The sequence below is a fragment of the Melopsittacus undulatus genome, chromosome Z (assembly GCF_012275295.1).
Source record: "Melopsittacus undulatus isolate bMelUnd1 chromosome Z, bMelUnd1.mat.Z, whole genome shotgun sequence".
NCBI lineage: Eukaryota > Metazoa > Chordata > Aves > Psittaciformes > Psittaculidae > Melopsittacus > Melopsittacus undulatus.
Window position 1 is genome coordinate 14,218,075 of NC_047557.1, and position 17,901 is coordinate 14,235,975.

Below are 17,901 nucleotides of genomic sequence, written 5' to 3' on the forward strand. Positions count from 1 at the left end.
TTCTGCAGTCTTACCATCTCTTAAAAAGTAGGGTTTTTTTTCAACTCTTTTTTTTTAAAAAAATAACTGCAAGAAAAGTCATCAAGAAGTGCTCTGTTGCATATGCTATTCTTGCCATCAAGAGAGGATGAAATAAAAAAACTGTTTAGCAAGGGGTAAATCGTATCACTTCACACATGACTAATAGCTCCTTGTGGAGCTGACAGATAGCACTGGAGCATATATGAAAACAGTAATATCATCTCTATACTAGAATAGTTTAATTAAGAGAGAGAAGCTACTGTAAAAGGTAAGTTAGGTTAAGCAAAGCAGAGCAAAGTAAGTAAGGTCTGGTTGGCTTCTCTATAGCATGGGCTACCCACAGCAGTGCTAACAGAATACTCTGCCAAATTGTAGTTGCCTGAATGAGTAATACCAAGTGTGGATTAAGGGAGTGGAACACCTCCCTTATGAGGAGAGGCTGAGGGAGCTGGGTCTCTTTAGCTTGGAGAAGAGGAGACTGAGGGGTGACCTCATCAGTGTTTACAAATATGTAAAGGGTGGGTGTCAGGATGATGGAGCTAGGCTTTTTTCAGTGATATCCAGTGGTAGGACAAGGGGCAATGGGTGTAAACTGGAGCATAGGAGGTTCCACGTTAACATCAGGAAGAACTTCTTTACTGTGAGAGTGACAGAGCACTGGAACAGGTTGCCCAGGGGGGTTGTGGAGTCTCCTGTGTTGGAGATATTCAAGGCCTGCCTGGACAAGTTCCTGTGTGATGTACTCTAGGTTACCCTGCTGTTGCAGGGGGGTTGGACTGGATGATCTTTCGAGGTCCCTTCCAACCCCTGGGATTCTGTGCTTCTGTGTCCTGAACACACCAAGCTGAATGTAAAGAAAACTTTTCATTTGCCATCATTCTGAGGAAAGCAAAAATTAGAAAGTCCTCTTCCCAGACATGGCAACTGATGGGTGAGTTTGCAGGACTCCAGCTTAAAATACAACTGGCTAATGAGGCAAGGAAGTATATTGGTGAGAGTGCAGGAGCTGAGGATTATCCTTGGAGCAGAGCCTGTAGCACTTTCAATACTTTCCAACCAATCTTCCTGGTTTTGATGTATGAAGTGCCCAAAAGATGCAGTATAGATTAACCCATTATTCTGATGAAAAATAGATGTTCTAAATTCATAACACAAATTCAAAGCTATAGTTGGAAATACGTTATTTGCAACTAGCTACTACTACTAGTTATTCTCAGCACAAGTTTTACTTACCATGTGCAAAAGTTCTCCTAAAAGGATAGTTGCTCTAACAGACACATGGTCATCACTACTTGTGATCACTTCAACCAGACCCTTCAAAAAGTTAAAGAATTATTACAACACTTAATGTATAACTCTTTATTTAAATATTTATAGGTGAAAAGCAGGAAGCATCTATTCAAAAGTCATAAGTTACCTCTAGAAGTCCATTGGTAATAAAAGCTGAAAGCACTAAAGCCAAATAATTATCCATGAGATCAGGCCTAAGGAGAAAAAAGTATGGAAACAGTTTAGAAGGTTAGTTACTTATTGTGTCTGCAAGAAAAAACAACAAATATTTTGTTACCACTACCACAAAACAGAAAAAAGGGTTTACAGTAAGCTCATTAAATGCTCACCTTGACCTGGCTCGATGGGGTAATACAGTTTTAGCTTCAGCAGCTACAAAGCCATCAGAAAGTCTCCAACAGTCTTGAAACCTGCTTGGATCTAAGACAATACGGACAATTGTAATTATAACACAGGATTCCATAGTGTTATTTTAATGGTTATCAGCATGCAAAAAACAGTTCTTGTAAAAAAAAAAATTAAAAATAAAAAATTTGAGGTTTCAAATTATAGAAATTTTTTTCAGGAGGGATATCCAGGAAGTTGTCTAATATACTCCTGAACAAAATAAAGCTAACTTCAAAGCTACGACAAAGACTGTATATAAGTGTCAATCACAATAATTTCCATAAGACATTTCCAAGTCATAAATACATTAAACTTGTTTAATATAAAACACTGCTACATCAAAAAATTGAAAATGTACATCCATATAATGCCAAGTTACAAGTTTGCAACACAGACCAATATATTTACTTATAAATGTGGAATAAGGATTAAACTTTTATAATCAACTAGTTTGGAGAATTGCTGGAATGCTACAAGGCTGAACCTTCCTCCTTTTGGGCTCATATTTTGCACTGTGAAAGAAAGCAGAGGATGCTCTTGGGTTTAGAATGGAGTAATTTTAAAGGTAAAAAACTAACTCTGCTCTATATAAAGACATGGAAAAGCATACACTTGCCCTATGAAAAGTCTGCTTAAGGGCAGTGGAAATGGCTAGTGCACACACAATGTATAGAAAAGACTCTGTTCAGTAACTTTTTTGTCACATTTGCTAACTCTTTTAACAACTCAAGTAAGTCCAATTTGTAGTAATGTGTTTACACAGTCATTTGTGTAAATGCTCCATTATGCAGCACTGCTGATCTTTATCAAACTTACACCACTTAAGAGCTGATAAAAAAATTTAAATAGTACTTCAAAGCACCCAATGAATTAGTTGATGAAACAGGCAATAGTGACATAATTTACAATACAGAGGAGACTGTGAATGGTTCAAACCTGTAGAAGGGCTCAGCAGACAGAATTCTTATGTGAACTGTTTCTAAATACTCACCTACACTGAGAAGTGCCTCAATAAATTCTTCTGCATTAACAGGGAGAGGAAGGCGAAATATATCATAGAGAACTTCAAGCAGACCTCGCTACCAAAAAAAACAAACCCAGAATTTAACAGATTTACAAAAGTTGTCCTTTTGTTCACTATTAATATTCACGTTGATATTTCTAGAGTGTGCTAAAATTGGTATAACCTGTTTCAGGATTTTTTTTTTTTTGTAACATGATTATATCGATAAACTGAAATAACCTGAAGAATAAGGGAAGAGGCTTGTTTACTTTAGAATTGTGCCTTATTATCACACTAAATTCTATAGAAATTCAAGCAACTTGGATTACAGACTTTTTAGAATAGTTACTGCTGCAACCATCAATTTCTTGGTTGGTAATTGGGAAGAAACATTTTTATTTATCTTTGATTCAACTCTGATTATTATGCTTTAAATTCGTAACTGCAGCTACTGTGGAAATGCTTTGACTTGGGACCAGAGTGAAAATTAATTTATGTATTTCCTCTCCTCCATTCCCCTCTCTCAAAAATACAGGGTGTGCTTCTCACAGGATTTTTATAATGTAATTATAAAGTCAGGGATCAAATAAACATTTAGTACTGATGTAGGTATAATATTGGGTGTTCTACTTAAAATATTCTTAAAAATTTTACAATTTTAGTGGTTTAAACACAGACTCCACTGAGATCACTATCCTCGAGTTTATCACCTACCCGTATTTCCATATTTGGTATACAGAGTACCCCAATAAGAGACTGAATCCCCGAATTTCCAGGTTTGCACAGACTGATAATACCTAGAAAACATTAAATAATTAATAATATTCCTACACAAAAAAAAAAAAACAAAAAAACCAAACCCACAAACCAAAAACATTAAACACACTGAATTTTACTTCCACTTTGAGTACAAGCACAGATAATAGAACTTTCCAATCATAAATATTCTCACCTTTATCATGCCATTTCCTTTCCAACAAATAACATTTAACAAAACTTCAATTAAAAAGAATTATTTCTTCATTTAAAACTATAGCTACTTTACCCTTTCTGCTGTGCACAGTATTTTTCATTTATCTGCAAAAGCAGCATTTATTAAATAAATGGCAGAAAGAAAAGATTAAATTGTTGGTAAAAAATGAATCTTAAACCTGAAAGATTTGAATCATCTTGGCAGAACTGTGAGAAGTTTCTCCATCAGAAGCTGTATCTTAGCCTACCATATTATTCAGTTCCTTTTAACCTACATGAATTCTAAGCAGCAAGTTTTAACATACTTGGAATGCCATTCTCTGTGCAGAGTTTTAAATCACATTTCCTAAATGGCTTACGCTCATCTCCAGTTTCAACATGGTAGATTTAACTTTGCATAAAAACTCAAAGTCTCTCTTATAATTTGGTCCTTTTATACTGTATTTTTGCTCAGTTTAATATTTCAATATTAATAAAGAAAACCTTCAAACTATTTCTAAATGTTACACCTACAGCTTACACTGATCTTCAGCCTCAACTTATGTATGTCTCTTCATCAAAAATGTGGCTGCAAAGATAGTAATCCTGCTCATTTCTTTGACCACTTCTCTTCATATTTCATGGAATTAAAATGTACAGATAGATGCTATTCAGAAAATAAAAAAGCTTCTCCAAAATGCAACTTTAAATGAACAAACATAATTAACTTTTTCTTACAGATCATAACCAAACTCAAACCATTATTCGCTAAATTATTAAAAATTGAAAAATATCATCTACGTATTTATTTTCACTAATATAAATTTAACTTCAATAACATATGTTTTAGATGAACTTTAGTATAAAGTCCTGAACTGAATCAAAACTTCACGTCACAGAAACTTAAGACATGTACATATGGCATTATTCATAATATGGGCATTTAAGTGTGCTCCAAAATGCACCTCAAAGGTCTCTTCCAAGAGGATGTAGTGGCCACATCCCAAATGCAATGCAGAAATAGGTTTGGGTGCATGCAGTCATTGTTGCATGCCCATTTTATCTCTAACGACATGATCGCCTATGAGGATAAAGAATATAACAACCATCAGCTCTGAAGAATAATCCAGCCTGGGAAATCAGGAGAGCCAAACAGTGTAATACAAGCAGATAATATAGACAGGCAAAAAAACCACCCAAAAAGCCAAAATGAGAATCAAAGCCCTGCAGTCTGGTTTAGCTACATGTCCTTTGGGAAGACTAACAGCATAAGGACATCTTTGTATTAAAAATATTTAAGATGTTAGGCTCCAACATAAGTAATAAAAAAGGGTAATTGTTTAACAGTGAAAGTGCCATGGCAACTAATGTATTCCAAGATAATTGTTTCTTCAGCCACTTGAAGTTTCAGGCATTTATAATTAGTTCTAAGTGTCTGAGGAGAGTTGCTGCATCTTCCCTACTATTAGAAACTGCTTCCTAAATTTCGAAGTTGTCACAAACTTCTGAAGCTTCCTCCACAAATAAGTAAGAACACATGTAAAAATTTTTTGAAGGATACCTGGATATTAAAAGAAGCTTACTGATCATTTTCAGAACATTAAAGACACAGCAAATAGTCTTACAATGAAGACCGCTCTCTATACAGTTTGAATCTTTAGGATGTATAGCCTGTAAAAATCCTACTCAAAGTTTTGGTAAATTATCATATTAACTGATACAGTTTATTTGCAAGACACTGTCTTGTCTAAAAGAGTGAGCAGTCCCTAAGGCAGTATCTTCATGTTAGGTATTATAATATTGAAGAGACAGGACTTAGGAGGAAAAAAAAAAAAACCAACTGGAAATGCTTTTTCAATTTCTAAGTGTCTTCTACACAAAAAAATCCCAAACTATGTCCATCTGCAATTTTCTTTCAGCTACGGCACCTAGTAGTATCTCCTCACACAGAAAAAGATTTCTTATTTACACTGGCAGAATGATCTCAAGGGCAAATTCTTACCATATGATGTTGCTTTCAACATCCTCTCACTCAACAGATGTCAAGAACCACCATCAAGATACAACTTATAAGGCATTCTATATGGAAGGTGGGAAGTTGTGTCTTGTCAAAGTAAACTATGTACGTGTCCTCAAATTTTACAATACCAAACATCAGTAGCATTGTGGGAAGGTATTAATAGAAATTAGACATATCAAGTTAGACAGACTGTCTCTCACAACACTCTTGTATACTAGAAAATAAAATTCCCCTTCCAATCATCCAGCTTCAAACAAAAAGTCTTACCTGCCCATGATCGAAATGCTGCCACTATTCCCATTTTACTAGCTAGGAAACGTGCTTCTCTGTCCTCCCTGTCATTAAGACAGCAAATGTCACAGTACAGTTAATTACTAAAAACCAACCAGTATTACTAATGTAGGAGGTAAAAAGTAGTTAACAGATCTCAGATGGGTTACAAAATCCAGAGTGAAAGAGATTGTTTACAGATGCATATATGTGTCTATATGTATTTATGCAATGTGTACACAAACACACACACAGAGAAAGATTAGAATTTCTGTTACTTCCCCTTTTTCAGGGGAGTTTCCATGATAGGAGTATAACATCACAATGTAAATATCTATATGTGGTCAGATGAATCACTCTGCACCTTCCCTGACAGCAAGTCTACATCAGGGATCTAATGATCTGGATCTTACTTGGTTATCCGGACCTAAGCATCTAATGACATTTGGTAATTAAAAAAACTGAATAATTCAAGTTGGAAGCAATCTCAGAAAGTCTCTAATACATAATACAAAAAGCTGGACGAAGAACTTATCAGCAATCAGACCAGATGTCCTGGTTTCAGCATTTCATGCCCAGTATATAAACTGGGGGGGAGTTACTTGGAAGGCCCAGATTGCTCCTTGGGTCGGGCTTGGTATCAGTCAGTTGGTGGTGAGCAAGTGGTGCATCACTTGGGTTTATTAATTTCTTTTCCTCCCTTAGTTTTATATTCTCTCCCCTTGTTATTTTCCTTATCATTATTATTATTGGTGGTAGTAATTGTGGTTTTGTACTGTACCTTAGTTACTGGACTGTTCTTATCTCAACCCATGGGGTTTACATTCTTTCAATCCTCCTCCCCATCCCTCCAGGAGCAAGGGGGTTGAAGAACTGGGGGAGTGAGCAAGAGGCTGTATGGTTCTGTGTTGCTGTCTGGGCTTAAACCATGACACCAGACCAGGGGACACTTCAAAATGGGGCTCTAGTAACTCTAAAGCATCAAGCCCACAGGACCTCGCTGCACAGCCAATTCTAACACTTAACTAGCCCTACAGAAAATACCACCCCCCCCACCTTCTCACTCCTTATATCAAGTTGGAACTTCTCGTTTCAACTTCGCCCTGTTGCTTCCTGTCCTCCCACCACCATGAAGGGCCCAGGCTACACCATCTTCTTAGGTACTAGAAAGGCTGCTATTTGAGGAAGCATGTCCCCAGACCTTCTCCTCTCTGGGCTATGCAAGCCCTTATAAATGTTAAATGTTTGTTTAGTATAAGGCCAATGATTTTATTTTCACTTTGGAAAGCAAAATAGTTCCAATTCCAGTACCATGAACACAACTGATAGCACAAGTAGCAGCACTAGCACTTACTTGACTTGTCCTTCTGCTGTATCTGGATTATGCCTGTAGTGAAAATCCGTGTAAGGAGCTAAAATTCGCTAAACAAAAAAAAGAAAAAAAGGAAAAAAAAAGACATACATTACATACACTACTTTCACATGAGAATACAGTCAAACAGGTCTTGCCCTTTCCTCAGCCCCACTCCAATCTGTCATGTCATTCCTGCTTTATATATATATATATATGTATATATATATATTAGGCTATACTCTTAGCCTAAAATATTGTATTTTAAAGATTTTGTACTAACAGAGGGTGAAATCTAACATTAAAACTTAAACATTTTCATTAGTAATACAATGTTTAATTTCTGTCACCAAATAAGTAAAACTGAACCCACCTCTAATTCTACATCTGCTCGCACATACTGTCGGGTCTTTGGATGATTAATGAGGTGCAAAACTGTAGTTATGAGAGCCTCATTTATTCTGCTCAGCTGACAATCAATCACATTTTTCAAGATGGTACTTAAACCACCCCGAAGAGCCACCACCTCTGGATTCTGAAGTGCTAAATAAAGAAAAAAAAATCACTTTGACCAGTGGTAGGAAAAAAAAATATTTCATGGCTGAAATATGACAAACTTGTCTGTTTAGTACATTTACATTTTTCTTCCTGAACACTTCTGAGGCACATGTAAAGCTTTCAATTGAACTGATTGACATTAGCAATGAACTGAGATTGTGAAAGGTATATATTATTATAGTAATTTTTTATATTCTAGTATAAATATTTTACACTAACTCCAAAGAGGAACAGATATATTTCTTTAAAACAAAAGTTTGTCTTCAAAGCACTGCTGAAATTATTTCATACTGATTTATTTTGAAAAAGCTTTGAAAATCAGCACCCACAGACAAGTATATGGAGCTGGGATAAGCCACCATCCAGGTAGTCTTTACATGGTGGACATATACGCTGACTTCCAAAAGCCAGCAAATCACAGTACTCACTGTAAAAAAAAATTAAAGGAAGATGTTTTGTAGTTCTCCAAAATCCTGTACCTTTGTCAGCGTTTCATGGATGGAATTCTCCCTACTTTGAGTCCATTACCTTTAGAAACATCAGCTGCAGCAGGCAAATACTTTTAATGTAAACTAAAAATTGGCAAGTCTTAAAGGAAAAAACCAGCACCTGAAATATTCAGCTACTTAGATTTTGATTTTAAGTTAAAGCAGCTTCAGTTTATATCAAGCTAATAACTAAAATCCATGAAACTGACATTAAGAGTATTTAACATGTGATTATGCCCTCAATTATTTGAATATCATCTGTTCAACACAAACCCACAGAAGAAAATCTCTTAAAAACTGATGACAACCAAATGAAAATTTTTCTTAATTAGCTTTCAGTTATCTTACCTAGTTCACAGATTATGGCTATACATGCTCGAACCATTCTGTCTCTTTCTTGAAGACCATCATTTCCAACTGCTATCAAAGAATTAGTAATAGAACTGGGGAACAATGATGCATTCACAGTGATCATCTGCCAAAAATGAAAGAAAAAACCCTCTGGTTTCTTCACAGTATTTCTCTAAATGTACTCACAGATTCACCAGCAAGCTGTTTCCTAGATACAACCAGACAGACTACTCCATTTATTACTTGGTTATACCTGGCTAATCCTCAGAACTATCTCTTTTGCTCTTGAAATTCTTTGTCAATTTACTTTACCATTCTCTTCCTGCTTCACTTTTTTTTATTTTTTGCATTATATTTTCATAATTGGAAAGGGTTTAAAATATGACTGTTGCAGTGAGAACTATAGATACCTTTTTTATATTTCTTTTTCTAGTAATTTCTTCATCAACAATGAATACTATGCAATGACACAGTAGAATACAAAATCTCCTAGATATACCACAGCAGATTCTTCAATACCTATTCAACTGTTTTATTAGCCAAGACTAAAATCTGCTGTTTCATACAGAGATCCTTAGATTGCTGCACACATTTTAAACACGTTAAACTGAAAGCAAAGATGAAAAAAAGACCTGCTTCCAATTAAAGCAACCAATCCTTCAATTTTAAAAAAAGGCAATAAATTTGATACAAAATAGAACAATGTATGTAATAGCCAATGCTCCTTTACACTACTGAAAGGTTTTGCATTATGGAAATCCTCAGCTGCTAGTTTAGGATGATCAGAATTTACACCAGATTCAGGAGCAAACCTCTGTGAACACATTAAAGGCAAAAAAGCCCTGCACCAGAACAACCAACCAATGCCAGCAACTCCTTGTCCTCCCCTAAATGAGGCTTTGACTGCAAAGGCTGAGTAACTCTTCACATCTTTTCACAGTTTGTGAAAATTAAATATACATATCCTTTTTACTCTGGAACATGAACATCACCAACCAGATGTACTACAAAGGAGGAAGCAGGTTATCTGACTGCTTAAAAAGGGAACAACATAGTGTATTATAGCCCACTAAATCATGTAATTTTTTTTCTACTAACAAATGAAAGTGAGATGTAAAAAAAAAAAATATAAATAAAAAGAATCCACCAAACATCTAATACTTAAAGCTAGGTTCCAAAGGTTTCGTTTAATATCTCTTTCACTGCCAATAAAAGCAAGCTTATCTACATTACTTTTCCAAAATTGTTTTGCCCTATATTCACTTTACAACTCCCTTCAGTGTCTCATAGATATCTGTTCAGATAAAGGGGATTAACTGTTTTGCCTTCTTTGCCAAGTATGTCAAAATAACAAGAGATCAACTAGTTTGACAAATACACTGTAGCACTTTAACAAGTTCATATTTAAAACGTGTTTTTGAGAAACTTCTTGTTGTATATAATGTTGTCACCCACAAAACAGGAAGTTTAAGATAGGTCTCTAAACAAAAAAAACCTTTTCCCCACCCACACAGTCTTTCACTTTTACAATGCCACGAAGTAAAAACAATTAGCAGTAGAATGAGCATACCAATGTACTTCTACACTAGTAGAATAAATATAAGCTTTTACATTTGCTTTCATTGTGTTCTAGGTATTGAAATGAGGTTCTAAAGACCAAGGACAGGTGATGCAAGACTACTTAAAAGCAGCTATGATGAAATCAGTAACAAAGACTATGTCTTTGGTGTTTATAAAGATTCCTCTAAAGAAGAGGAAGAAAGAAGGCGGCTCATATTGTACCAAACCCTGACTTCTGCTTTGAAAATAAAAACATTCTCCTGCCTATTAAATTATTTTAAAAAAACGGTCTTATTGACTTCTATTAGATGGAGAAATAATTTTTGAAGCAACTTTATGCCCTTCTTTTCATGGCTGAAGACACTGCTAAACTGTAAAGCTCCTACTAGGAAATACAGATGTGACTACAGCCAAGAGATAGATAGCAAGCACTCAAAACCTTAAAAAAAAATAAATCAGAGATTAAATTTAAAAAATTTAAAATTATCTTTCTCTTCCTGCATATATTTTTAGAAGGAATATATTTTATAAATTCATTAAACAGGATGCTTTATATTTTTTTTCTACTCTATGAAAAGAAGTGTGAGAATATATTAATTCTGAAGTTTTGTTATCTATCCTAATGTAAGCATTTTTTTAATCAAAGATAAAGTTAAAGAATCGCATCGAGAATTTGAAACTGGAAATAGTTCTGTGATGCTAGTGGAACCCAGTTCAGCTCTTCCACAACTCACAGTAAATCATCACCTGCACAAATGAATTAACTCCGTTTTATCTGCCATGTGCTGTCCTCTTCTAGACCTTTATATAAGCTTTTAGAAATCCTGACATCAAGGCACTGAGTCTAAGATACTGAGGGTGATGGAGAGATGGGAAAAGGGCAAGAGACTGTAACAAAAAGGAAGTGTGAAAATATGGAATGTGCCATTTGAGATGTGTGTCACAGTATTCCCTGTGAGAGTGAGCTTTCTCAAGTACCGACTGCCCTATACCAACGCGTGCTTAATTCAGATATGACATGCGAAAGTTGTTAATTTTACTGGCAGGGAGGTGGGTTGGCTTTTTGTTAGTCTGACAATGTCTTTTAAGAAAAAAAGAATGTTCTAAGTAGCAAAAGGTGTTGGGAAACATCTTCCATCAACATAGATCTCAGCATCAAAGAACATGCATCGAATGGACAGCATCCTTCTACAATGATGCAGGAAAAAGCAGGACTGGTGGTCAGCTCTATGATTTTTTAAATGCTTATCTTTCAGGATGATTTCTTCAAATTAACCTAATGGAGTTACTTATCTTGCTGCATCTCGTATATTTCAAGCAAGACAGAAGTCTTTGATATACTAAGAAAAGTCCAAAGAAGTCCAGGAAACATAAGAACATTGCTCTGACCCAAATAAAACCAATTATTAATCTGTTTCCATTCCTCTTCTCATTTAAGTTATTCTGGCTTCACAATGAAGCTCTCTTTTTAAGGCAAATTAGCAAAGAACTTTTATAAATTGTGACTTCCACAAGGATCCATTCCTTTATGGTAATGTTTTTTGTTCATTTGAGTTTGAGGGGTGAGGGGTGTGGTGTTGCAGCTTTAAAATTTTTTGGTGCAACAGTTAATCAAACGTATTATCTCTTCTAGAAGACAGAAACCAAGTGAGCTTATTTTATGAGAAGAAATTGCACATCGCAACTCCGTATTTTCAACTTAAACATCTATAGCTAAAAAAAAAAATACACAGACAGATTAAACACACAATGCTCTTGGGGAACCACTCTTCCAACTTCTTAAAACTTTACTTGAGGTAGTTTTTGCTAAGATGCTCAGTAGAAGAACATAAGCACAATAAGTAAGTCCAGTATAAAGGCAGAATACCTTACATAGCTGTATATGCCAATTTCTCTAAAATGAACTTGCAAATGCAGCTACCAGCTTCAAACATCCTAAATCTGTGGGTACACCGTACAGTAACCACCACAGACTACCTACATTACATTGTGTATCTAAGAACTGTGAATAGCATGAACCTGTACGGATCAAGCAATAAGGCTAGAAACATTCCTTCAACTGATTATTCTAGCATTAGCAATTTGTCTAACTTCTCAAAATGGCAGAAAATCTCCCATCCTTGATTCACAGATCCTTAAAACACACTTTACAACAAGTACAAGTCATTAGATGAAACTTAATATATGGTTCTTATACCCTTGCATTCATTATTTGAGAAGTTTTTCCCAAATCTTGTCCAGTTTGATCTCTATTAAGGGAAAATTAGCAGTATTCTTCTAACCCACTCGAGATCCTCAGTGGTGAGAGATTTAATTCAAAGCAAATGTCAGTGCTATCCTTCCTTCTCTCTTTTGAAATATCAGCTATAATTTCTTCTCAAATCAAAGTATGGTATTAGAGACTGTGTAAAAAAAAACTGCTGATGAAGAAAACCAGGAGTCAGTATGACTGACAGGCATAGCTGATAAGACCATATATTAGGTTTTACCTTTCTGACTAATCGAAGTGCTTGTGTTCTTTCAACTTCATTACTCTGCTGTATGTCAATGCACCTAAAACAAGTTAAAAAAACACATTTTGTTTATAACAACATTAACTTTCACCTTAACTGTTAACAATTTGTGTTAATACTTATTAAATTGAATAAACAGAATAAAAGGAGTATTATGACTGACTGTTTAAGAATTCTGCCTTTCAGCAAGCATACTTAGTATGTTAGCTTTGGTTTATATTCTTTCAGTTATTTTCATTAAAATTAAATCACTAGAAAGTTCTCAAATACACTATGGCAAGGCATAATGACATTTGTCATTTCAAATGAGACTAAACAAAGTACTAGTAATGTTTCACATCAACATGTTCTGTGTGTGTTCTGGGATCAGAAAAGTCCTTTTACTCCAACAAGATGAAATAGTATACTAAAACTATGTTTATACATTTATAAGCAGAAACACACAACTGTACCATTATCTTAAAAACCAAGAAGATTTTAATTAAGGAAGCACTAGAAATGCTAACATTTACATCTACTTATCATGCTTATCGTCACATTGTTAGCGTACCTGTTGCTACTCTTCTCTTGAATCATGGCTTATGCTTAAAATACAAATTCTTGAGCATGAGCTACTTTTGTATTAGAGGCTCCACAGCCTGATGATAATAAGAATCACATCTCCCATAAAACTTAAGACATTAAAATTATTGATGCTTCAAACTTCTAAGAACACCACAGACTAATTTATGACTAATGGCATTTACAATTGAAAACAGAAATTTGTATTACTCATAGTATCATTATTTGTATTAGCTTGTGTAATGTATTAGCCTTCTATTTCTAAAGGATGTTTTTCACATTGAAGAAAAATGGCTTCTATAAAAGTACAAATCAAGAATGTAAGAGGATATTAAGAACTTGTCTCAACCGTGAAAAAACAAGTGATTTACAATTGTACAATTTACAAAAGAAAGAAGAGAAAAATTACCTGGCTATCAAGTAATCCACTTTCAACTTCAGGACCTTCTGCAGAATACTGGAGTCTCGAATTAGATAGCGGAGAGCTCGCAATCCTGCTGCTCGCACCTCTTTTGCTTCATTCAGTAAAGCTAACCTCAGGCTACAGTGAAGAAAACAAGGCGGACAAACAACTACTTAGCAGCAAGTTGACTTCACCATCTGCAGCTACTATCTATTAAAAAAAAAGTCTGTTTTTTTTTAAATAATAATAATAAAAAAAGTGTTCTGCATTAACTTTCTAACTTTGAGATACTTACATGTACAGACTGGAAGCCAAATCTTTCCCCTGCCAGCAGATATAACAATCTGAACAAGCCAGAAACCAATTTCCAGCCCCCTCATTCCCCAGAGAACAGCTTGTACATCCATGAAACAATACATGACCAAGACCTGTATACAACTTGTTATTTAACAAAACAGCCGAGCACAATATTAGTCAAAGAAAATTAACAGGTAGAGCACATTTCCTCCTCTGCTAGACTGCCAACCCATAAGCATGGGTCCTCAAAACAATGTTTTGAGGCAAATCTGACAAAAGAGAGACAAATCTGACAGAGACAAATCTGCACCCTAAGTAATTACATGCACCACTCACTAAAGATGTTATGGCACCATGTTAATTTTGCATGAAATATGACAGTCATAACACAGTCACACACTGCAGTTTTCTACATATTTCATTTTAACATGTAACCAAAACATTATTTCTCTTTATACAGATTTTAAAAGCATTTTGCTTGCTCTGAAGTGAGCTTTCCTAAACAGAACTATCATCAAAACTGCCATCACAATGTAACTCCTAAATTCACTATCTACATAAAAGGAAACAAGATACTGAAGGCCTCTTGAGATAACAAAGTATTAAATGACACACTGTCCTTCTGAAGGACCTCAAAAAATTGACTACACAGGGCAGGAGAAATACCCCAACCTCCCTATAACGTATTTTAGTAGGATTCTTTCAGTGGGCATCTAAGAATGTAAATACTTCAGCATGTGATAAATAAATGGCTTAATTTTTTTTCCCTTTCTTATTCTAGGATCATCATGCATGGTAATCAGCTACACCAATGCACTCCTCTGAGTAGTTCTGGAGAACTGGCCTGTTGAAAAGTTACTGTACCAGGAGCCTACTTTCAGGTGGTATCTAGACAGAGTAGAAAGGCTGCAACACTAGATGCAAGTAAAGATTAACTGATTATTACTTTCAGCATGACATAGGAAATTACTTTAGGAAAAACCCTGCTGCTGTCGTATCAAGTATGATTCTTAACATAAAAAGAGTGCCATTAATTGACTCTGTTTACTTATACTGAGCTAGACACAAATTATGAAACAGATTATCTATATGATGAGGTTAAGAAAAATTCTTTCTCAAAAAAAAGCTGTACTAAAGATTTACTTCCAAAGTTATTCAAGAGAAGCAGACAAGTAACTCTCCTATTGTGTTGACTGCATAACTGGTATTCTTTACATCACAGATAAAAAATTGTTTCTAGTTTTGCAGCTTTCCAGAGATGGAAGTCTGAGGAAGGAGCACATAAGACCCAGTTCTACTCGGTGATATTTTCCCATTTCCCATCACACCCCCCATTCCCTCCCCCTCTCCTCCCCCAAGTACTTTTATATTTGAGAGGAACATCTTTTAGATGGCAGACCAAACCAATCTTTAGACAAATAGTTTCTCAAATGCAATCAACACTTTCAAAACTCATTCTAAATCTCCCAAGGATACTCTTAATTTGTAGACAGAAGTTAGTTAAGAATTTGCAACAGTGAAACCACTACACAGGACAACGCTATCACGAGATCCAAAGTAAAAAAGCAGAAGGTACCTAAAAGTGATGTGTCACTATCTTTAAACAGTGAAAATGCAAGGAAAACATACAGCTAGCCAGAAAGATAACAGACCTAAAATAAAGGCCACAAAATCCATAAGGATCCAATGAAAGCAGTGAAATATAAAAGTGTACAAGGGTGAACAAAAATATCTCCATTAAAAAAAAATCACAAAAAAACAACCCACACAAAAACCATCACCAGCTACTGACTGAACTGTAAAAACCTGCAAGAAAGCTGACCTTATAAAGACAACAAACGCTACAGGAGACAGAAAAAAAATGATACGTAAGAAAACCTATGTGTACTTGGCTGCATGCGCCTACATGTTCTGACTTCTCAGCTGTGCCACAAGGAGAAAACCTGAAAAATTGAATCAGATCCCCTGGATAACCCAAAACAAAAAGAAGGAACTGAGCCAAGTGAGAGACCAACAGAGGCATGACCGACACAAGCATTTTCTCCTATCCTAAAGCTTTTTTTATTATGCAACATTTGAGACCAAGAAGTGAAAAAGATTGAAGAACTGGAGGAAATCTGTCAGTAAGTATTGTCAGCAGCACACCAAGTTGCAACCAAACTATCTGCATATATTTGATAGCACCGTATTATAAATGGTTGTGATCACCATGGAGAAATGGCAATAAATAGGTCTATACAAAAAGGATTCTAAAAGGCATCCAGAGGACAGTTAATGATCTCAAAATAAAATTACCTTAAAACTGGTTAGCCATATGAAGCATCCAGCACAGTTTACACAAACTATACTAATCTTTTCAAAGACTTTAAATGAGTTATTACAATAATATATAAAAAGGCATAAGATGTTGCTGAAGACTATATTAAGAGATATAAAGAGATTATAGAATGATGAAAAGTAGTTTCACAAATCAAAAATTGAAAAAAAAATAATGGAAGAGCAGAGGTGAGTGGAAGATTTTTGCCCTGTCAAGTCTCTGTCCCCATTTTTATCCAAGTTCTTTTCATAGGCAGTATTTAGCGTACAGTAACTGATTTGGAAGAAGCAGGGTGGGTGGGTGTGCAGAAATACAGATGACAACATTATATATATTAATAATAATAGGATGGGGTGATAAAAAACTCCAAGGGAACTTAAAATAAGCACAGTTAACAAGCTGATGAAGCAAATTCAAGATTGTTAGATGTGACTTCCCATACATCAATACAAAAACTGTGTTATAAACTCATACTATATGGCTCTAAAAGAGCCATCAGATCAAGGAAATTGATATGCGCATTCCACATGCACCTATTTGGCTGAAAGTGCCAAAAAGACACCATGATTCTGTAAGAGAAAAACTAAGTACAATACTACTTACCCTAGTATTTTAAGTGTCCCTGCAGAAATGAAAATAACTTAAGACAGAATTAAGGGTGATAAACATTGAGAGTGACAAAAAGTCTGGAAGAGCTAATAAAGAATGGAATAAGAAAGGATATTCAATACCTATTACAGTATCACTCCTGCACCTTCTTTCAAAGCACCTCATTTACTCACTATGCAAAGATAACCAGGGGTTTGACAAATCTCTGTTTGATCCAGTCAGATAATAGTGAATATTCTGAATTTTGCTTTCATGACCAAAGCCTCTTGGCACATTTCTAAAAGACCTCAAAAGTTTCTGAGGCCTACCAACACTCCATTTTCTTCATGGCTCAAGGCTTCCTCTCATCTGTCAATGGTATGGTGCTCTGGGAACCGGGAAGACCCATCTACACTGGGAATGACAACACAAGGTGTCACTATTATCTCCATCTGCTGGTAGGAAGAAACTAAAATTAGGCACCTAACAAAATGCTAAGAAGAAAATGAGTTCTAGGAAACAGATTTCTAACTTGAGGGCAATCGCAATTATTGCAGACTGTGACTGTCTTCTGCTTGGGTAAACAGTCTACCACAGTTATTGACCCCAAACCCTAGGACTGTATAGGAAATCTAAAATTATTCTTGAAATCATAATTCCCTTCCAGTTTAATGCGCACAGACTAGCCATTTATACCTCACAAAAACAGAAACCTCACAACGCACTTCTTTGCATCCAAGTAACTTTTCACATTTTTAAAGAAAAGCAAGTTTGCTCTGTAGAACAAAAAGGTTTCCCTAGGAAAATCCAAGACAATGTTGGGAACATCAGCAGAGCAAATTACAGCACTTGCATGTTAAGTCCAAAGGAATATATATACTTAGCCTACCTGAAGGTCACTTCTAATATCTATTAAAAACTTCAGATATTTGCAGGTTACTCAGAATAACTTCGTATTTTGCCATATAACAA

General features: G+C 35.3%; 1 protein-coding gene across 1 annotated transcript in view; it reads right to left on the reverse strand.

Moving 5' to 3' along the window:
• Positions 1–17,901, reverse strand: part of RICTOR (RPTOR independent companion of MTOR complex 2) — an 83,386-nt gene that overhangs the window by 34,773 nt on the left and 30,712 nt on the right. The window contains exons 5-15 of the mRNA XM_031051491.2: positions 13,734–13,865; positions 12,740–12,803; positions 8,688–8,814; positions 7,667–7,836; positions 7,297–7,364; positions 5,940–6,007; positions 3,416–3,498; positions 2,690–2,777; positions 1,641–1,731; positions 1,439–1,505; positions 1,255–1,335 (exon numbers count right to left, since the gene is read on the reverse strand). Of these exons, the coding sequence (XP_030907351.1) occupies positions 1,255–1,335; positions 1,439–1,505; positions 1,641–1,731; positions 2,690–2,777; positions 3,416–3,498; positions 5,940–6,007; positions 7,297–7,364; positions 7,667–7,836; positions 8,688–8,814; positions 12,740–12,803; positions 13,734–13,865 (1,039 nt within the window). The remainder of the gene's footprint in view (positions 1–1,254; positions 1,336–1,438; positions 1,506–1,640; positions 1,732–2,689; positions 2,778–3,415; positions 3,499–5,939; positions 6,008–7,296; positions 7,365–7,666; positions 7,837–8,687; positions 8,815–12,739; positions 12,804–13,733; positions 13,866–17,901) is intronic.